The sequence below is a fragment of the Camelina sativa genome, chromosome 2 (genome assembly GCF_030686135.1).
Source record: "Camelina sativa cultivar CO46 ecotype springtype chromosome 2, ASM3068613v1".
In the NCBI taxonomy this organism is placed as follows: domain Eukaryota; kingdom Viridiplantae; phylum Streptophyta; class Magnoliopsida; order Brassicales; family Brassicaceae; genus Camelina; species Camelina sativa.
In genome coordinates this window covers 29,753,469-29,770,589 of record NC_141881.1, presented here as the reverse complement: position 1 = coordinate 29,770,589, position 17,121 = coordinate 29,753,469, and the positions used below count along the sequence as shown (strand labels likewise).

Below are 17,121 nucleotides of genomic sequence, written 5' to 3'. Positions count from 1 at the left end.
AGACTGTTTTGAATAACATGGATTTTAAAGTAGATTTTTAATCATCAGTTCAATAACAGTGAATTTTAATAGACTTTTTAAAATACATAATTAAATAAAACATAGTATTTGTAAATTTCACACAAAGCACTCAAAATATCAAGTTGAATACACACATGCTTCACTTTCTGTTAGGTGAAATGGAATTTTGAAATCTTTTTATGTCTCACTTGCGGGTCAAAACTTGTTTTGCGTTGCCTACTTCTTTGATTATTTTAGTTAAAATAGCCCGCACTACCGTCTGGTTTTGGTTTGGTTCGGTTCATATATCAAAAGATGAAATTCATGTTACAAAAGTCACTCTAAAAATCTTCGATGAGACCCAAACCAGATTCATAAATCAAAAGTGTACCATGATCCAAAGGATATGTTTTGATCAAGAACAAGAACAATTTTCATATGACAAATTCCTCCTATTTGGAAACCTCTAAAGATACATATATTCACCAGGGAGTTTTCTCAATCTTGATCCCTCTTAACTTCAGTTAGCACTCTTCAGGCGCGCAATGAGCTCATCCTACAAGACCAGTCAAGATTCATGAGAGCCTAGATAAACCAACCAGATTGAGGAGCTCCAAAAAGTTTTAACAGAGATTTCAATTAAAAACATGGACTTGCCTTTCTTCCTTTAGTTGGGAGGCCTTTCTCCTTGAGAAGGGCACGGAGCTTCTCTACAGTCAAAGACTGGAAGTCTTTTTCGCCAGTGCGACTGCTTGATCCTTCTGTGCAGATCAAAACATATTTTGTTTTAATCCAAGTAACATGTGAACTTCTTGAATATTAAATCAGATATAAAAGTACAAAGAGATGACCTTGTCTAGATACATTAGCAGCTCTCTTAGCTGGGTTTCTGTCGTCCAGAGCCCTATTTGCAGCCCTAAGATTAAGAAAAAGTAAAAGATGAACAAACCATTTGTGTAGCCCATTAGGAGGAATGGACAATTTCTCATAACAGTGTAGAAGTTTCAGAATTTTTAGTTAGTATTAATAGTCACGCAAGGAAGGTAAGAACAAATGGAGATGAGATGTGATTAGTTACCTCTTTTTAGGACCATCTTCAGCGGTTCCTTTGGCCTCTTTGGAGCTAGATTCGCCTTTTTGTTTCTTTAACAAGAGAGATCTGATTAGTATATTCTGCAGGTTTGTTTTGATATCTTGTCCTTCTGGATATATGACCAAATGACAAAGTAAGATTTCTTTTATCAGACAAGAGTTAAACAAACAAAATTTCTGAAGGAAACAAGTTGTATTACTGAAATGCATCTGAAAAACCGGCGACTCTTAATTACTTATTACACTGTATCCAATTTCTCAATCAGAGAGAAAATGAAAAAGGAATTACTTTAGGAGATTGCTTGCAAGAAACAGTCTCTAAGAAAACAATGCAAAGAAAAAAACAAAATGGGAGCATTTAGAAAAGTAATACCTGGGGGAGATGTGTCATGCTCACAAATGTAGACCCGTAAGCTTCCCTGAAATCTTACACAAAAGAAAGTTACTAAATGTATTAATTCAGCTTCAAGAGCGATAGCTGCACAAATAGATGAAACAATTTCATGGAAAAATTCACTCGCTGGACAAGCTACCAAGAATCTAAGATTATGCGAAGTAAGTACATTCACAGGAAGATAAGAAGGATCTATCAACAACGAAATTGTCAAACTAGAGAGTGTAATCAAAGTACAAATATAACGGATTAATAAAATAAAAAATAAAAAAAGCAAAAGCTTTTCATTCCGACTCCAACTTTTTATGGCAGCACATCGATACAGACTCAAAGACATCTCTGTTTTCAACTTTAGTGAAGTACAGTTAAACAAAATAAGATCGATACTCAAGAACTGAAGCAGTCAATTCATATCATCATCATTACAAAATCTCAAACCTTTAAGGCAACATAAATCTTCATGACACTGGCAAAATCCAAAGAAAAAGCATAAACTTTGTACAGTGTGGGAATCTTAACTCAAATTTCACAATAACCCATCAGACTGATTACATTCTACCCAAAAAAAAAAAAAAAAAAGATCTGGGAACTAGAATCGAGGGAGCAAGATCTGATTCAGTACCAATGAGTTATTATTGTTAACCAAATTTTGTATAAGCATAACAAAGCCAATCACTTTCTTCAACCCAAAATCCAGAATAAAAAAAATAGGTTTTAAACTAATAACAACAAAAATTGGCGGTAAATAGTTAGTTAATTCGAAGTAAATATTACCGGATTGGAAGAGACGACCGTAGAAGAAGACAAGAAACCGCGTGAAGGAAGGTCAGTAAGAAACTTTGAAGCAGTTTCATCAGAAGATTCAGGTGGCTGCGACGATGACGCTTCCATTGCCAAAATCCACTGATAAACCCTACCCCAGGCTAGATGATAGATGATAGATGATGAACCGAGAACGAGAGAAGGAAGAAGAGCAGCGAGAGAGAGAGAGAGAGAGAGAGAGAGAGGGAGAGTCGCCGTACCGTAATACTGATTGCGTCTATTGGACAGAGATATGTGGGCCTTATTGGGCCTTAAGATAAGTTTAACTAAACCAGAAATACAAATTACCTTCATGTCCCGTACAAAGGTTTCTTTTCAAGTGGTAGTAGTAGCCTAGCTAGTTAAATCCGATTGATTACATGAAACCAAACTAGATATATCATTTTGATCTACAACAAAAAGTTAAAGATTTGAGTTTGCCTGAGATTTACAAGCTCTACAAACCTATCATCTGTTTATTCCCATGTTAAGAGCATGACTAAAAAAAAACACAATAACATAAATTAGAATATGCTGCACATTAGATTATATATATATATAGTTAAGCAAGTCTGCAGTTTTGTTTGCTGCAATAACTTATAAGTTAACAGGAAGAACAAAAAGAGACTTTTTGTTTGTTTGTTCTCTCTCTCTCTCTCTCTCTCTCTTTCCAAGTAAGCAGCCATTAAATCACAAACAGGCTATATAAGAACCAGACACTTGCAAAATTCAACGCAGGATCGATGATGATTATATCTCTCAGCTTCTGTTTCCATAGCTCAACTGCACAACATTGTACACATGTATTGCAAATGTGTTAAAGAGTCAAAAAATTGTGCAAAGTTTTTGTTTATGAGTCTCAAGAAATGAGCAGAGGATACAGTAACTGAGAAACGATCTATACACTAGTATTAGCAATTTAGCATATTTGATGAAGCTGATACATTACTCTAGAACAATCAAAGCAAGCTCATGAAGAATCTTAAGAAACCCCAGATACTCTAATTCAACAAGCTACATTGCTGCAACTATGAAACAAGAAGCTACATTGGTACAATTCCTCTAAGACTAATCAAAAGCAAGCTCATGAAGAATTATCTTAAGAACCCTAGATAACCGAATTCAACAAGCTACATTGCTTTCAAATTATAAAATTGGCTTACCCCTGGCTATCGAGATTTCCATGGCCGCTACTTCCTCCACTTCCATAAGACACATCATCACCGCCACCGCCACCACCAGCTGAGTTCTGCCAAACGCTTTGCCATGCCTGAGAAGGAGGCTGAGCATAAACACCGCTAGGATCCATCGCCGGTCTTCCAATCATCATACCTCCAGGAACAGCCGGTTGTCCCATCGGCGGATAATAATAAGGAACACCACTGGCGGCTTGAGGCACCATACCTCCTCCTCCTCCTCCGAGAGCCGCAGCCGCAGCAGCATCTTCCTCCTCCTTGATCTCTTCCCTAGGAACAATATCAACAAGGAAATCGAAGATATCGGTTCTAGTAATCGCAGCAGCGATATCATTCTTCTGAAGCGTACGGCGTTTGTTCTCTTCAGCGTGAAGCCAAGATCTAATCGTTAGCTCAAGGATGAAAAGCTCACATGCTTTAGCGAATAGAATCGGCGCTTCCGCGGAGATCATACGCACATCTTCGTCAGCTTTCATGATTTTTTTGATCCGAGCTAGAGGAAGCTGATGGTTTTTGAAATCGTTCACCTGCTCGATCTCTTGTCTCTGGTAAGTCCAGAACATTTGAAGCTGCTGCTGTTGTTGCTGGAGGAGGTGGTGGTACGTCGCTCCTCCTCCTCCTCCGGCGATGATTGATGTGGATCCAGATGGAGGAGGAGGGATTACGGTTGTGACGGCGGAGTTAGGAGGATACGCGGAGGTTGGTGGTGGTGGTTGGTTGTTGTTGTTGTTGTTGTCCATTGGATCTATGCGTTGTGATTGGATCAAAAAAGATCAAAGAGCGTTTTAGATTGTTTTCGTCAAATGGATTGAAGTAATAGTGGATAAGGTAGACAGCGATGTAGCTGATTTGTTTTTTTTCGTTATATTATATAGTTTCATATAACGATGTCGTATTAATAAGTTCCATTAAACGACGCCGTAAACTAAAGCGTGTTCGCTGCGATGGAGGAGGAGAAGCAGGTCTCGATGACGACACAGGAGCTGGCGATGGAAGGAGAGAAGCATTTGGAAGAAACGATTGAAGCGGCGTTTCAGATAATTTCAGCTATGAATGATGAGCTTTGCAATCCTTCCTTGTGGTCTACATCAGCTACAGCGAGTTCTGCCATGACGACGACGACGACGGGTTCTAATGGCACGGCTCTTGTTTCAGCCGATGCGGCTGCGATTGATGAAACATCGCATCATTCGGAATCTGGTGGTGGTGGTGGTGGTGGAGGAAGTGGGAATAGTGCTTTGGATGAGGCGAGTCTTCGATATAAGAACTCAGTGACTTCGCTTCGTGCTGTTCTTACTGCGATTCCCAATTCACAGAAGGTATTTAATGTTGAAAAAGCAGAGGTCTGCGATTTCAGTGATAATGTGATGTTACTAACTATTTTGAGAAGTCTCTTGTTCTGAGATTTGTTGCTGGACTGAGGAAATTGGAATTTCTAGGGCTTATTTGTAATCAGTAGAGTAACTAACACCGTCCTGCTCCAATCATAAGTGTTAAGCATGTGTTAAGAGTTTAGATGAAGGATGTATTGCTTGTAGAGTATCTTCTTCGTTTGTTGTGAGCTTGCCCTACACCTTTGTAGCTAATTCAAAATAAGAGCTTTTTCAGATTATGATTTTGTTCAATCCATTACAGGCAAAAGCATCTGAAACGGAAAATGGTTTAGGATCTCCTGAAAGTGAAGATGAAATCGAAAATCTGGAGGAGCAAGCTTTAAGTCTCAGAAAGGTAGGCTTTCTGCAGTTTCTATGTCTCTTTCATTTTTCTATCAGAGTGTTAATTTGTTGCTAGTACCATATTGGCATAGATTTCTGTACATTGCAACTTACATAGCGAACTTGTTTCTGATTATGTACTGTAGTACTAAGTGTTCTTTGTTCCACTTTGTAGTTTGTAGTGTAAGTGTAAGTATCATCATTAGCTTAAGCAGTTCTAGAACCATGGAAATGTTAATCATTTCTTGAATACCTTTTAGTCATCTGTTGGTTTGATTTCTATGTTAATAACCTATGAAAACGCCGAAACTGTTGTGCATGCAGGAGATTGCAAAGAAGAATGTCCATGTCAAAGAACTTATCGATAAATTTCGGGAACTTATAGCAGATATCTCGACATGGCAAAGCCCTTGTTCTGTTTAAGTTTATTTTTTTTGTTGACTAAGATTCTGAGCCTTATTCTTAAATTCCTCATTGATGTATTAGTTTTAAAGATATATTGCTATTTTGATATCAAGAAACCAGAAAATCTCAAAGTTACTTTGTATATAAAATATTTCAGACAAAATCTTCAAAACCTGGGTCTGCATTTCCTTTTTTGTTTGTATTGATCTGTTAAAGAAATACTTTTTGTAGTGTTTTTGAGAAGTTAATTTCCGAATCTTTTGAGATAAGCCATAAAACCAAGACCAGCTACTAATGCTGCACCAGCCGCAACTCCACTATAAGCAGCAGCCCAAGCGTCTGACTCTACGTACTCCATTGATTCTGCTGATACTGCTGCTCTTCTCCTTCTTCCTTTGCCTTCTCTTGAATCATCCAAATGTAATCTCAGACTCTACAATTTATAACGATTCAATCACCAATTCAGTAAGCAAAAGGGGCTGATGTTCTTCATTTATAACAAACTAAAGCAGGAGTAAAGCTTCCTTTATAACTATTTTTACCTTCCAGCCAATTGATTTTGCATGTTCAATGGCTGCTTGAAGGTCACTATCTGAAGCCAACAACACTTTATCGTTGTCTTCATCTTCATACTGCAGATAACCATCATTATAACATTTAGGAACTGGCAAGAGAAGACTTAGAAAATGATTGCGTCATTATCTTTTGTAACATCAAATGTTTACATACCAAAATTTGGGGTAAATTATCTGGATCGATATCATCCCCTACCCTCTGAATGATGGCGGTTATCACTTCTGTCAAACTCCGAGTGTCTGCAATTTAAGAACCAATACAATTGAGTAAACGCAAGATTATAACAGTTTGACTGGCGAAAAAGAACCAAGATTATGTGTACCGCTTATGAATCTGTGTTTTCTGTGTCTTTTGTCTTCAATCTTGAAAGAAAATGTATTTGCAAATGGGAAAGATTTCCCTGTATCAGTTTCCGAAACAACTTTCATGGAGCTCTCACTGAAACAAATTGTTTTCCAGTCAGTAAAACCACGGTTTTGTTTGAAAAGATACTCGATTAATAGTGTTTAAGCAAGACTAGATAATAACCTCCTTGAGTCCTCGTCGTCCTCATTAGGAGACAACGCCATTGCTGAATCCCAAAACTTTTGCATCATTGTGTTTGTTGCCTCACTATCTATTCCGGCAGTAGTTCCAGCCTGTACACATCAAAAAACATGTTTCTAGAAAACAGTGGCTTTGCTTTAAACGAAATAATTTACAGAAGTTTCAAGAAGCGGGAGTTACTGTGGCAACAGCAGCGTGAGTGACATGGATTACATCGACAACTGCAACTACATCTCCTTCTGTAATCAGAAACCCTTGTTATTTACATATGTTGGCCTTTTTTAGTTTTCGTAAGACTTTACAATGAAAACGCTTCAGAATTTTAACCTTTGTCTGTAACAGGAAGGTGTAAGAATTTTCCCTCGTGCATGATGTGCAGCGCTTCAACAATTGGTGTGTCAACTACCGTTGATTCTGGATTCTCAGTCATAACCTATGCATTAGTGAATGAGAACAAACTATTAAGCTCAAGAAATTGAAAATTGCTCCATCACTAAACTGGAAATAGGTATTTAAGAGTTGAAAAATTGATTCAAAACTAAAAACTAGAAACTTGAATATTAAGCCACTGAATCTGAGAAGGAGAATAGTCTTTAATCCTACCTTTTCAACTAGAGTCTCAGATGGAGGAAGATTTTCAGCCACAACCCGCATCAGTATATCCTTGGAACTAGATAAATGGAAAACAAAACTCTTTGAAAGTTAGTGACAAGTATCCAAAACGAAGACAGAAGCGTTTACCCAACGCATAATCTTAGTTCAGGACTGCGAATAAATAGGAGCATAAACAGTTCTGTTCAAGATCCCTATCACTTAGCTTAGTACAAACACTTGAACCGGGAATGGGATGAATGTAAGGCTTTCAGAATCTATAGGCTAAAGGATACAACTTCAAAAGCTTTCAGAAAGGAGGAGAACTCACGTAAATATTCCTCGAAGCTTGTCCTCAATCATTACCACTGCACAACTTGACTGAAATTCAACCATCTTTTTAGCTACTGTCAACACTGTATCGGTCGGTGAGACTTTCAAAACCCTGAACAAAAACCAGTGTTAAGTTAAAAACAACATAATTGATGGGAAAGAAAACAATACTACCACTCAAGATCGTAATAAGAATCTAATTAGAAAAAGAAGAGATTACCTACTTTGTATCATCTGGTATAATTGTTGATAAAGAAGGTCTAAACATCCGGTCTCGTAGCGTTTCAATGAAGGTGTTGGGAACTACATGAAAAAATCAACATACTGGACGTTCAAAATCTGATAAAATAAGAAGCAAAAGCAGTGTTAAGTTAAATGAAATGACTGCAGGACAGGGTTCAGCTCCTTGCCCACCTGAGGTGTTTGTTCCCCAGCTTTTTTCAACACCTTCAACAGCAGCAGCTATTGCCTTACCTTTCTCAGCGGCCCTCTCCATACGAGCAATCGCATCATACAAACACTTTGCTATATCTAACAAAGCAATAACTTCACCATTTTCAACAACAGGCAGATGTCTGAATTTTCCTGTAGTAGGTAAGGTTAACATTAATGAATCATACACAGGCATCAGATGAACATCAGGAACTTAAAAACAATAAGACAAACCTTGGACCATCTTTTGGAGGGCTTCAACAGCAAGTGTTTCTGAGAGAACAAACATAGGGTTCTTCGTCATAACCTTGGAGACAGGTGTTTCCTCAACATTAAGTTCCTGAGAAATCACTCTTGTAGCTATGTCCTGCAAGTGCCATAAGAAAGAAAAAGACATAGTGACGTTTCCTTCCAATGTGTTACTATAAATCTTTAACAACGCTTGAGGGGAAGCCATAGTTAGTGACGAACCTTATCAGTAAGAATCCCACAAAGCATTTCATTAGAGTCAGTTAACAACAAGGCATCAACTCGTCGTGAAGCCATCCTTTTACAAGCTTCATATATAGTCGTTGTTGCTGGAACTGTAAGAGCTTTTGATAGCCTTAACCGTTTAACAGTTCGCTCGCCTCCTGTTAAACCCCTGATCACAAACCCCAAAGGCATCATACATTTAAAGAAGATCACATGTACTTATTTCTAAAGGAACCAAAATCAAGGCCTAGAAACCAACATCACAAGCTAAACGTTCTCAGGAGGAAGAAGAAGAGAGACTTACAAAGGGGAACGAGAAACAGTGAGAGATCTGCGGGCAGTGTCGGGAAGTCGTTCGCCAATATCCATAGATTTCTTCTTTCCGTGCAATGAAGCAGCAGTCGTAACAGATAAGCTCCGTCTTGATGATCCGCCTTGGTTTGCCATTTTCTTCTACTGTATAGAAAAATTCAAACCCTCGGAATCGTCAACGCTTACCGAAATCGATTTTGATTAAATGTCAAATGATTGACAAATTTGAATAAGGAAAGTTCTGCGAAAACGCAACGATTCAAGGGGGAAAAAAAACACTTAAGAATCACAATTTACCAGGCGAATTCGTCGGGGTTAATTAATGGATTCTCTTCTGGGATTATTGAAAAAAAAAATTGAGCTGAAACGAAGTTGGGAATCCTAGTTGCGTTTCGTAGATGCTCTCTCTCTCCTTTCTCTCAAATGTTCGTGAGAAAGATAACGGCAAGAAAGAAAACGACGATTTCCGAGAGAGAAAAAGGATTCTCCCGGGAAAGTGATGGGAAAATGAAAAGGAGAAAGAAAAAAAATTAGAAAGATGATTTTTTTCTTTTCTTCTTCTTCTTCTCTGTAAAAACGTGTTTTTTTAATTTTGTGCTTTTCCCCCAATCGGATTCTTTTGATTTCGATGCTCTCTGTCGAAACTTGGAGTTGGACGACGACGCTACCTTTTTTTTTTTTTTTTTTTTTAATTTGGTATTTTGCTTCTTATTTTGGCAATATATTGATGTTAAATTATTGATTTATTGACAATTCTATCCTCTGTTTGTAAACTAATGGCAAGTGGATCGGAGATTTGTTTCTCATTTGGCAAGGGGTGGTATAGTCATTATTACACACGAGCTGATTTGATACTTTCTGTATTATTTTTTTTAGTAATTACTAATTGGATTTGTCTTTACTCTTTCTTTTTAGTAATTGGATTGTTTTTGACTACGACAGTAAATTCAAACTGATTTTTTCTTTAATAAAAGTATAAAACAGACAAATTTTAATTAAGAGATTAAAAACACTATCTGGATAAAAACGTGTAGATTAAAAACCAAATGAAAATCAAACTATATCCACTCTGTCTGACTCATTTTTTTAATATATTTAAATTTTCAAAAAAAAAAAATTTTGGAGTCTTTGACCAAAAGAAAAGAAAATAAATAGTTGTCACAACAATTGTGACAAAAAAAAAATAATTAATGTCACAACAATAACCAAAGATTTGTTCTAATTAAATTTAATTTTTTTTTAAAAACAATAACCAAAGCTTTGTAGCTAAAATAGCCTACTGGGCCGAAAACTCAAAAGCCCATACCAAACACCCCAACACCAGCTTAAGATATTCACGTTGTTCGAAATATTTTCCCCCAAAAGAAATTAGTATTCAATTAAACCTAATGTATTTCCACGTGGACACCAACGATTGGTTCACCAGACCATTAGCTTTCACATCACACGAGAAGCTTCGTTACTAAACTAAAACCAAAAAACTCCAGCTCCTTCCCCACTCTCTCTCTCTCTCTCTCTCTCTTTCCCTCTCCAAATTTTTGCGTTTTAATCTCTCTCTCTCTCTCTCTCTCTCTCTCTCTCTCTTTCTAGAGCTCGAAGTTATGGCGGATTGGGGACCAGTGTTGATCGCCGTGATACTCTTCGTAGTTCTATCGCCGGGATTACTTTTCCAGATTCCGGCGGGAGGTCGAGTTGTCGAATTCGGGAATATGCAGACCAGTGGCGCCTCCATTCTTGTTCACGCCATCATCTTCTTTGGTCTCATCACTATCTTCACCATCGCCATTAACGTCCACATCTATTCCGGTTAAACCGTGTACCCAGACCTAAACCGGTTCTGTTTGGCTTTTTTTTATTTGATTGTATGATCTGGATTTGTTTGTAACATTCTTGGATTTGTGAATATAATCAAAAATTTCTTATGGTATACAAATCCACCATTATTTTTATGGTATCAATTTGTGTGGAGTTTGTTTGTGATCTGGTTTAGTTTTTAAGTCCTACTTGACTTGACACAATAATAATTACTAAAATTAAGCTGATAAGGCTTAGTAAAACGACGACGTTTGTTCACCTAATTGGGCTTATAGCATTGATCCGTTAAGAAGCCCAATTTGTATCACGTTCAATTTCAGGTGAATCATTCGACGACCACTCTCTCTCTCTCTTTTTGCAAATCCTTGAAGAAATCCAAAATCAATAGCAATGGCGACTTCAATAGCTCGACTTTCTCGGAGAGGAGGAGTAGCTTCTAACCTGATCCGTCGTTGCTTCGCTGCGGAAGCGGCGTTGGAGAAGAAGACGGAGGTGCCTAAGCCGCAATTGACGGTGTCGCCGTCGCCGGATCGGGTGAAATGGGACTACAGAGGCCAACGACAGATCATTCCTTTGGGACAGTGGCTTCCAAAGGTAGCCGTTGATGCTTACGTGGCGCCAAACGTTGTGTTGGCCGGTCAGGTCACACTCTGGGACGGCTCTTCTGTTTGGAACGGTGCCGTTTTGCGCGGCGATCTCAACAAAATCACCGTCGGGTTTTGCTCGAATGTTCAAGAACGGTGTGTTGTTCATGCCGCGTGGTCCTCCCCCACAGGTCATGGCTCTCTTCTCTCCATTTTTCGAAATTTGTGTTCTGAGTATATGAATCAGAGACAATGTTGATTGGGATTTAGGGTTTTCTTATCCAGTTATCAAATGCTTTATAAAAGGGTGTCAAAAACATAGACGAGTATGTATGTAAATGCGTAGTTCTTTAGGTGATTAGTGCTACAGGAATCAAGAAACTGGACTGATGGTTAAGCTTAATAACGTGGGTTGAATAGATTAGGTTTCCTAGCAAAAAAAATTATTGAAAACAATGTCTCAGTGTGGTTCTCTAGTTACTCGTGACTGGAAATGGGGGTTTGTGATGATGATGTGAGCTTGTTTTTGATTTTATGATGATTAAGCCTGTGAGCTTCTGTTTGCTCCCAAGGTTGAAGCGAGGGTTCATGTCAAAGTTTTAAATAGAGAGACCATCCTTGTTTGACTAGGCTCTGCAGAATTCTCTATGAGGATACGCACAATATCTATTCAATTATGTTTCTGCTCACATTGATGAAACTACTTGTATATCTTGGTTTTGCTTTACAAATTGCACTGAATATTTACTCTTTTCTGTAGTTCTTACTTGTGATTTGATAAATTACAAATTTTGATTCTAGGGTTACTGTGTCTACTTTAAAATTTTCAGGATTACCAGCAGCGACAATTATCGACAGGTACGTGACAGTGGGTGCATACAGTCTTCTGAGATCATGTACCATCGAACCAGAGTGCATCATTGGGCAACACTCAATACTGATGGAAGGATCTCTGGTCGAGACTCGGTCAATTCTGGAAGCGGGATCAGTTGTGCCGCCAGGAAGAAGGATCCCGTCAGGTGAACTATGGGGAGGCAATCCAGCAAGATTCATAAGAACCTTAACCAACGAAGAAACCCTAGAGATCCCAAAACTTGCTGTGGCCATCAACCATTTAAGCGGAGATTACTTCTCTGAGTTCTTACCTTACTCAACTGTCTACTTAGAGGTAGAGAAGTTCAAGAAGTCCCTTGGAATCGCCGTTTAGAAGCTTCTGTCGTCTTTTTCGGGTTTCACTTTCGTGTGCTTATCTATCATATCATGAGGTCTCTCTCTCTGCATATTGCAATAAGTAGCTGAAGAACATCAAAACAAGTCCGGCTCTCTTTTCTTTTTGGCTATCAAATGTTTGTTTGTCTTCTCGTTTGTTTTGGGTTCTTTGTAAAATTCCATTTACAACTGATTTTGGCTGGATATTGTCTGAATGATAATGGCGACCACTTCTGGTTATGTTGTATGTGAGCAAAGCAAAGATTTGCTGAGATGCATAACTAATTATATAAACAACACAAATAAATGAACTAAATTGTTTTTAGTTATTTGGGTTAGATCATTGAAAGGAACACTTGAAACGTTTTGACATTCAGTTTGACAGAATAAAGAACTTAGGGTCAAACTTATGTGATAGAGTTTTTACTCAACATGAGTTACTTTTTGAAAAAACCATTTAACATTCTTCTTCCGTTGCCTATAGGGTTATAAACATATAACTCTTCTCTAATTAATTACGTAAATTAACACCTGTTTGTTCTCACTCTATATAAATTATAACATTCTCAACATAACCAAATCATCCAAGCATCAAAGTGAAAAGAAGCAAGAACAATAAAAGAAAGAAAGATATAAGATTTGATTAGAGAGATGGAAAGCAAAGCAAGAGTTATGGCCTCCTTAGTCCTAGTTGTAGTCGTATGTGCCTTGGTTTTGATCACTCCAAGAGTAGTAGCTCATGATCAGAAACCACCGCAACCAAAATCTCCACCGAGTTCTCCTATCGATTTAGAGAAATGTTGGTCATCTCTCTTCAACGTCAATGGATGCGTCCTCGAGCTAATCAAATCAGTTTTCAGTGGCAAATTTGGAAATTTTGGAGTTGCGTGTTGCAAGGCATATTCGGCAATTGATGCCAACTGTTGGCCTCATATGTTTCCATTGAACCCGTTCTTCCCACCTCTTCTTAAAGACAATTGTGCACGTATCATTCCCAATTTGCCCGCACACAAGTGAAATCGATAAGAAAGTGGACCATCATTAGCTTAAAAATTAATATTTGTATTCATGTTCTAAGTCTTATTATGTCATGTCAACCCCAATACTCAAAATACTTTTTTTATATATAGAATCTATTGATTGAGCTAGCTTTTACTTGGACAACTAAACTCTATCTTGAACTTACGAACTTCGATTTCCATAATAAAAATAAAGTAAACCTAACAAAGTGAAAATTATACTTTGCAGCATTGAAGTTGATAATCAACTTACATGTGATGGGGGGGAGTTTGTGAAGTTAATTAGAGAGGCAAATTCATACGAATTTACGTTTGAATTAATCTGCAGTTGTAATTGTATCTAGTAGTATCACTTTAGAGACAGTAATAAAATTAGGTGTTTTTTGGTAATATCGACATTTTCATTAGTTACCATGGAAAAGATTTTTTTTTTCGCATTGTTTCCTTACCTTACGATCGACGTAAAATCAGATAACTTATAAGAATTTCACTTTTAAATTGGTCTAGCTAACTTAGCCTTTATATACCTATCATATTTTATCCAGCACATAAACTTGGACCTCCTTTAGCTACCTTAACCGGGTTTGGAACTAAACTCCTAAACCAGGAAGAGGTTACTTAAAGTGTGTGATAGAATAAATCTATAGAGTAACTGATTCATACATATCTAATTTTAGTCAGTAATTAGTGATTTAGTTCTCACGTTTCAAAACTGAAACAAGAACACACATTATACTACATGTTAGTCAATTTAACTCAACTTTACTTTTATCAGTTTAATTCATTAAATCCAAACATGAGTTACATCTTGAAACGCGAATTATATTAATAGTGATTCGTAACTCTTCTATTTATTTTGATAACAAACTTGTTTCAAGAACCTATAAATTCTAAGTTTTTTCGTGAATCCAAATCCATCCAAGCATCTAAAAGTCTAAAGCAAACCAAAACAAAACTAGAAAAGAGAAAATAAGTCTAAAAAAGATTAATTTATAAGAAAATGGGAAGCAAAACCATTGTGTCAATGATCTTGGTTGTATGCCTTTGTGCTGCTTTTTTTGTCGCTCAAGGAGTAGCTCAAGTGCAACTGCCTTCATTGACTCCCGGGCTTTTCCCTCCCGGTTCACCTATTGATCTGGTAAAATGTTGGTCGTCTCTTTTTAACGTTCAAGGATGTGTGCTCGAGATCTCCAAATCTATTTTCTCTGGCAAGTTTGAAAACGTTGAAGGTGCATGTTGCAAAGCATTTTCGAGTTTGGACGCAAATTGTTGGCCTCACATGTTTCCGTTGAATCCGTTCTTCCCACCTCTCCTCAAAGACAACTGTGCACGCATCAACTCCAGCTCACCCACACACAATTGAAAGCAAGAATGGTTCTTAGTCTCTACGCTTATAGTTTAGCCGTTGGCCTCGGAGTCTAATAAGCTTAAATGTTATTTTATATTGCCGGCGAAGTGTGAGCTCATTAAGAGAGCTCTCTAATTAATTTATATGTTTTTCTCAATAAAGTATTCGAAATTTTTCTTATTTATAACTCTTACTAGTATTAGACCCGTACGAACAAAGTAGTTTTTAGAAGATCAAAGGTTTAAAAAATAAACGTGAAATAGACATAGATAATTAGTGTTATATTCTTTTCCTTCTCACTTCTCAGTTTATATTGTTGTTTTCTTGACATATAGTTCAAAAATGCTGTGATTTTTGAGCCAAGTAAAGCATATCTGTAACAATGAATTATTAAAATAAAAAATAAAAATACTTAAATACAATTTTAGAAGAAAAAACTATTTTATTATATATAAAAATGAAATATTTGTCTCGACACATGGATCAATTTCTTCAAAAAAGTTTCTTTTGTTTTTCTATTCAGCTTTGTTATAAAACCAATCCCGCTTTTGCACAAAAAAAAAAAACCAATCCCGCTAAGACTTGTGACTAACTGATCGGTTTTTTCCAGCAACATTCAATAGTCAATAGTCAATACTAACGTTTGGAAGACCTTTTCTTAATTTTGTTTCCTTGTCTTTTCATATTTTGCCGTTATTGTGCTGGTTTTGCTACACGTTACCCAGAAAATTATTTTTCCATCCATACCGTAACGTAACTAATAATCACCCACCTGCAAGAAATATAAAAAAAGTTGGATGGGTGAGATGAAAGATAGATTATAGCTAAAAATGACAAATAGAGTATATGAAAGTCAAAGCTCTACCTTTTAGTTGTTACAAAAATACTGAATGAATACAATGTAATGCAAATCTCAATCATGTAAGTTACTAATTTAATTACAAAAGTAGAAATATAAGTTATCACGTGGACTCTATTGATCATTGAAAATCCAGATATTAAATCTTCATAAGTCACATAGTTGTCTTACGAAAACATATCAGTTTCGAAATAGAAAAACTACATACACTAATATCATATATCTCTTTCACTCAGAAAATCTTCTACATGATCACATATTCAAGGCTGACTCTATTGCTAAAAATAGCCTCGAGGTGTTTGTAAACGCTACTCCACTGTAGTTTCTAAAAAAATCTCGTTATGACCAAAAAAGATCAAATATTCAAGTAAGCATCTGAATAACAAAAGGTTGAGATTAGAAGTAGATAGTACTCTTACTTTCATCATGTTCACCAACCCTCGTTGGTTTTCATTCATGTTCCGTGATGCATCTTGGTAGTTTAGGAAACAAATATCCAAAACACATGATTTGTTAGCTTGAATTATATCTCCCTGTCAAAACGAAATCAAACAATGCTTAGATTTTTCTACTTGAAATAAGATCTAAATCAAAGGAAAAATAATGTGCTTCTAAACTACACAAGTATATGTTAACACACAAATATCATATTTTTAGTACCAGATTTCAAAGATCTACGAACCAGAAAATTATTATCAGTAGATAACCATGTGATATGACAACCGGGAACAACATCTTCAACCTGAGCATGTACAACCAGAGAGAGAATCAATATGCCATAAAGAGAGAAGAAAATGAATTTGAATAAAGAGTACTCATAAACCTAGATCGGCTTATTTGCTAACTTTGGCAAATATGAAAAACACGAAAATAAAACGGCGAAGAAGAGATGAAAACATAGAAGAAGCGATTTGATGGGAGTTATATAGGAGATGAATCGGTTTAAAATCGTTACATGTTTAATCTTGAACGTGGTGGTAGTGGTGTGAGCAAATATAGGAGTTTATTGTTTTTGCAGTTTTTTTTTTTAAATATAGATTTTAAAAAGTAGACCTAATTTTCCGTTACAATCACATCGTAATATTTTTTTATTCCGGCGGCAGAACGACGTTAACACCCACGTTGGTTTCGGATTCGCCTGACCTGCGGTATCATTTTTACCGTCGTGCTGTAAAAGGTAAAACAGAGAATGAGAGATCGAAGAAGAGTAACAGAGAAGAAAAGAAAATATGGGCCTTATAAATTACGAAGCCCAGTGTTATTATGTTCATAATCAGTTTGTTATTTTTTTAACATAATCAATTTTTTTTTCTCACGATCTCAATATCAATATCACTTTACAATTGTATTTTAATTAATGAAAATATAAAATAGAAATCTTATGTGGCATAATTTCATTGGCTAGGTGACTTGTGCTTTA

At 36.7% G+C, this 17,121-nt stretch overlaps 8 protein-coding genes and 1 long non-coding RNA gene across 12 annotated transcripts; 5 read left to right on the top strand and 4 right to left on the bottom strand.

The window, feature by feature from the left end:
- Nucleotides 1-355: 355 nt before the first annotated feature.
- On the bottom strand, nt 356-2,539 carry LOC104741394 (protein LOWER TEMPERATURE 1). Its single transcript, XM_010462255.3, has 6 exons — nt 2,261-2,539; nt 1,466-1,511; nt 1,079-1,202; nt 852-916; nt 658-761; nt 356-556 (listed from the first exon to the last, which is right to left on the bottom strand). The coding sequence occupies exons 1-6, from the start codon at nt 2,375-2,377 to the stop codon at nt 521-523; spliced, it is 492 nt and encodes a 163-aa protein (XP_010460557.1). The 5' UTR covers nt 2,378-2,539; the 3' UTR covers nt 356-520.
- A 270-nt stretch (nt 2,540-2,809) lies between these two features.
- Nucleotides 2,810-4,354, bottom strand: LOC104741379 (nuclear transcription factor Y subunit C-4). Of its 2 annotated transcripts, XM_010462234.3 has the most exons (2): nt 3,451-4,354; nt 2,810-3,070 (listed from the first exon to the last, which is right to left on the bottom strand). In XM_010462234.3, exons 1-2 carry the CDS (start codon nt 4,221-4,223, stop codon nt 3,067-3,069), a joined length of 777 nt encoding a protein of 258 aa, XP_010460536.1. In that variant the 5' UTR covers nt 4,224-4,354; the 3' UTR covers nt 2,810-3,066. The 2 variants fall into 2 exon arrangements, with proteins under 2 accessions (XP_010460536.1, XP_010460545.1); XM_010462243.3 differs by lacking the exon at nt 2,810-3,070 and having other exon boundaries at nt 3,447-4,329.
- Nucleotides 4,355-4,379: 25 nt separating this feature from the next.
- LOC104741370 (mediator of RNA polymerase II transcription subunit 30) lies at nt 4,380-5,775 on the top strand. Its single transcript, XM_010462222.3, has 3 exons — nt 4,380-4,802; nt 5,119-5,211; nt 5,523-5,775. The coding sequence occupies exons 1-3, from the start codon at nt 4,428-4,430 to the stop codon at nt 5,619-5,621; spliced, it is 567 nt and encodes a 188-aa protein (XP_010460524.1). The 5' UTR covers nt 4,380-4,427; the 3' UTR covers nt 5,622-5,775.
- LOC104741360 (CBS domain-containing protein CBSCBSPB1) lies at nt 5,728-9,572 on the bottom strand. 2 transcript variants are annotated; one of them, XM_010462211.2, is made up of 15 exons: nt 9,165-9,572; nt 8,860-9,011; nt 8,553-8,724; nt 8,316-8,448; nt 8,064-8,234; nt 7,874-7,952; nt 7,648-7,761; nt 7,329-7,395; nt 7,053-7,158; nt 6,906-6,964; nt 6,708-6,817; nt 6,502-6,617; nt 6,333-6,418; nt 6,146-6,235; nt 5,728-6,036 (listed from the first exon to the last, which is right to left on the bottom strand). In XM_010462211.2, exons 2-15 carry the CDS (start codon nt 9,000-9,002, stop codon nt 5,848-5,850), a joined length of 1,635 nt encoding a protein of 544 aa, XP_010460513.2. In that variant the 5' UTR covers nt 9,003-9,011; nt 9,165-9,572; the 3' UTR covers nt 5,728-5,847. The 2 variants fall into 2 exon arrangements, with proteins under 2 accessions (XP_010460513.2, XP_087348109.1); XM_087491983.1 differs by having other exon boundaries at nt 7,870-7,952; nt 9,165-9,570.
- Nucleotides 9,573-10,468: 896 nt separating this feature from the next.
- On the top strand, nt 10,469-10,794 carry LOC109129695 (uncharacterized). Its single transcript, XM_019238350.2, has one exon. The coding sequence runs from the start codon at nt 10,469-10,471 to the stop codon at nt 10,676-10,678; it is 210 nt and encodes a 69-aa protein (XP_019093895.1). The 3' UTR covers nt 10,679-10,794.
- A 141-nt stretch (nt 10,795-10,935) lies between these two features.
- On the top strand, nt 10,936-12,715 carry LOC104741351 (gamma carbonic anhydrase-like 1, mitochondrial). Its single transcript, XM_010462200.2, has 2 exons — nt 10,936-11,457; nt 12,097-12,715. Exons 1-2 carry the CDS (start codon nt 11,073-11,075, stop codon nt 12,471-12,473), a joined length of 762 nt encoding a protein of 253 aa, XP_010460502.1. The 5' UTR covers nt 10,936-11,072; the 3' UTR covers nt 12,474-12,715.
- A 411-nt stretch (nt 12,716-13,126) lies between these two features.
- Nucleotides 13,127-13,582, top strand: LOC104741343 (uncharacterized). Its single transcript, XM_010462188.3, has one exon. It carries the CDS (start codon nt 13,127-13,129, stop codon nt 13,490-13,492), a length of 366 nt encoding a protein of 121 aa, XP_010460490.2. The 3' UTR covers nt 13,493-13,582.
- Nucleotides 13,583-13,621: 39 nt separating this feature from the next.
- LOC109129694 (uncharacterized) lies at nt 13,622-15,022 on the top strand. Its single transcript, XM_019238349.2, has one exon. It carries the CDS (start codon nt 14,495-14,497, stop codon nt 14,855-14,857), a length of 363 nt encoding a protein of 120 aa, XP_019093894.1. The 5' UTR covers nt 13,622-14,494; the 3' UTR covers nt 14,858-15,022.
- Nucleotides 15,023-15,478: 456 nt separating this feature from the next.
- On the bottom strand, nt 15,479-16,658 carry LOC147949334 (uncharacterized). 2 transcript variants are annotated; one of them, XR_015584878.1, is made up of 4 exons: nt 16,525-16,658; nt 16,362-16,443; nt 16,121-16,234; nt 15,479-15,614 (listed from the first exon to the last, which is right to left on the bottom strand). It is a non-coding gene; the product is annotated as an uncharacterized LOC147949334 (long non-coding RNA). The 2 variants fall into 2 exon arrangements; XR_015584876.1 differs by having other exon boundaries at nt 16,384-16,443.
- Nucleotides 16,659-17,121: the final 463 nt, after the last annotated feature.

What these genes read in the sequence shown, in the direction of transcription:
- LOC109129694 (XM_019238349.2), top strand. Translation starts at nt 14,495, where the DNA reads ATGGGAAGCAAAACCATTGTGTCAATGATCTTGGTTGTATGCCTTTGT.
- LOC104741351 (XM_010462200.2), top strand. Translation starts at nt 11,073, where the DNA reads ATGGCGACTTCAATAGCTCGACTTTCTCGGAGAGGAGGAGTAGCTTCT. An exon ending in CGCGTGGTCCTCCCCCACAG is followed by an intron (nt 11,458 to 12,096) that starts GTCATGGCTCTC and finishes TAAAATTTTCAG; the next exon opens with GATTACCAGCAGCGACAATT.
- LOC104741394 (XM_010462255.3), bottom strand. Translation starts at nt 2,377, where the DNA reads ATGGAAGCGTCATCGTCGCAGCCACCTGAATCTTCTGATGAAACTGCT. An exon ending in CGGTCGTCTCTTCCAATCCG is followed by an intron (nt 1,512 to 2,260) that starts GTAATATTTACT and finishes GTAAGATTTCAG; the next exon opens with GGAAGCTTACGGGTCTACAT. An exon ending in TCCCAACTAAAGGAAGAAAG is followed by an intron (nt 557 to 657) that starts GCAAGTCCATGT and finishes CTGGTCTTGTAG; the next exon opens with GATGAGCTCATTGCGCGCCT.
- LOC109129695 (XM_019238350.2), top strand. Translation starts at nt 10,469, where the DNA reads ATGGCGGATTGGGGACCAGTGTTGATCGCCGTGATACTCTTCGTAGTT.
- LOC104741343 (XM_010462188.3), top strand. Translation starts at nt 13,127, where the DNA reads ATGGAAAGCAAAGCAAGAGTTATGGCCTCCTTAGTCCTAGTTGTAGTC.
- LOC104741379 (XM_010462234.3), bottom strand. Translation starts at nt 4,223, where the DNA reads ATGGACAACAACAACAACAACAACCAACCACCACCACCAACCTCCGCG.
- LOC104741360 (XM_010462211.2), bottom strand. Translation starts at nt 9,002, where the DNA reads ATGGCAAACCAAGGCGGATCATCAAGACGGAGCTTATCTGTTACGACT. An exon ending in ATAATTTACCCCAAATTTTG is followed by an intron (nt 6,236 to 6,332) that starts GTATGTAAACAT and finishes GGTTATCTGCAG; the next exon opens with TATGAAGATGAAGACAACGA. An exon ending in CAAAATCAATTGGCTGGAAG is followed by an intron (nt 6,037 to 6,145) that starts GTAAAAATAGTT and finishes TATAAATTGTAG; the next exon opens with AGTCTGAGATTACATTTGGA.
- LOC104741370 (XM_010462222.3), top strand. Translation starts at nt 4,428, where the DNA reads ATGGAGGAGGAGAAGCAGGTCTCGATGACGACACAGGAGCTGGCGATG. An exon ending in CGATTCCCAATTCACAGAAG is followed by an intron (nt 4,803 to 5,118) that starts GTATTTAATGTT and finishes AATCCATTACAG; the next exon opens with GCAAAAGCATCTGAAACGGA. An exon ending in AAGCTTTAAGTCTCAGAAAG is followed by an intron (nt 5,212 to 5,522) that starts GTAGGCTTTCTG and finishes TTGTGCATGCAG; the next exon opens with GAGATTGCAAAGAAGAATGT.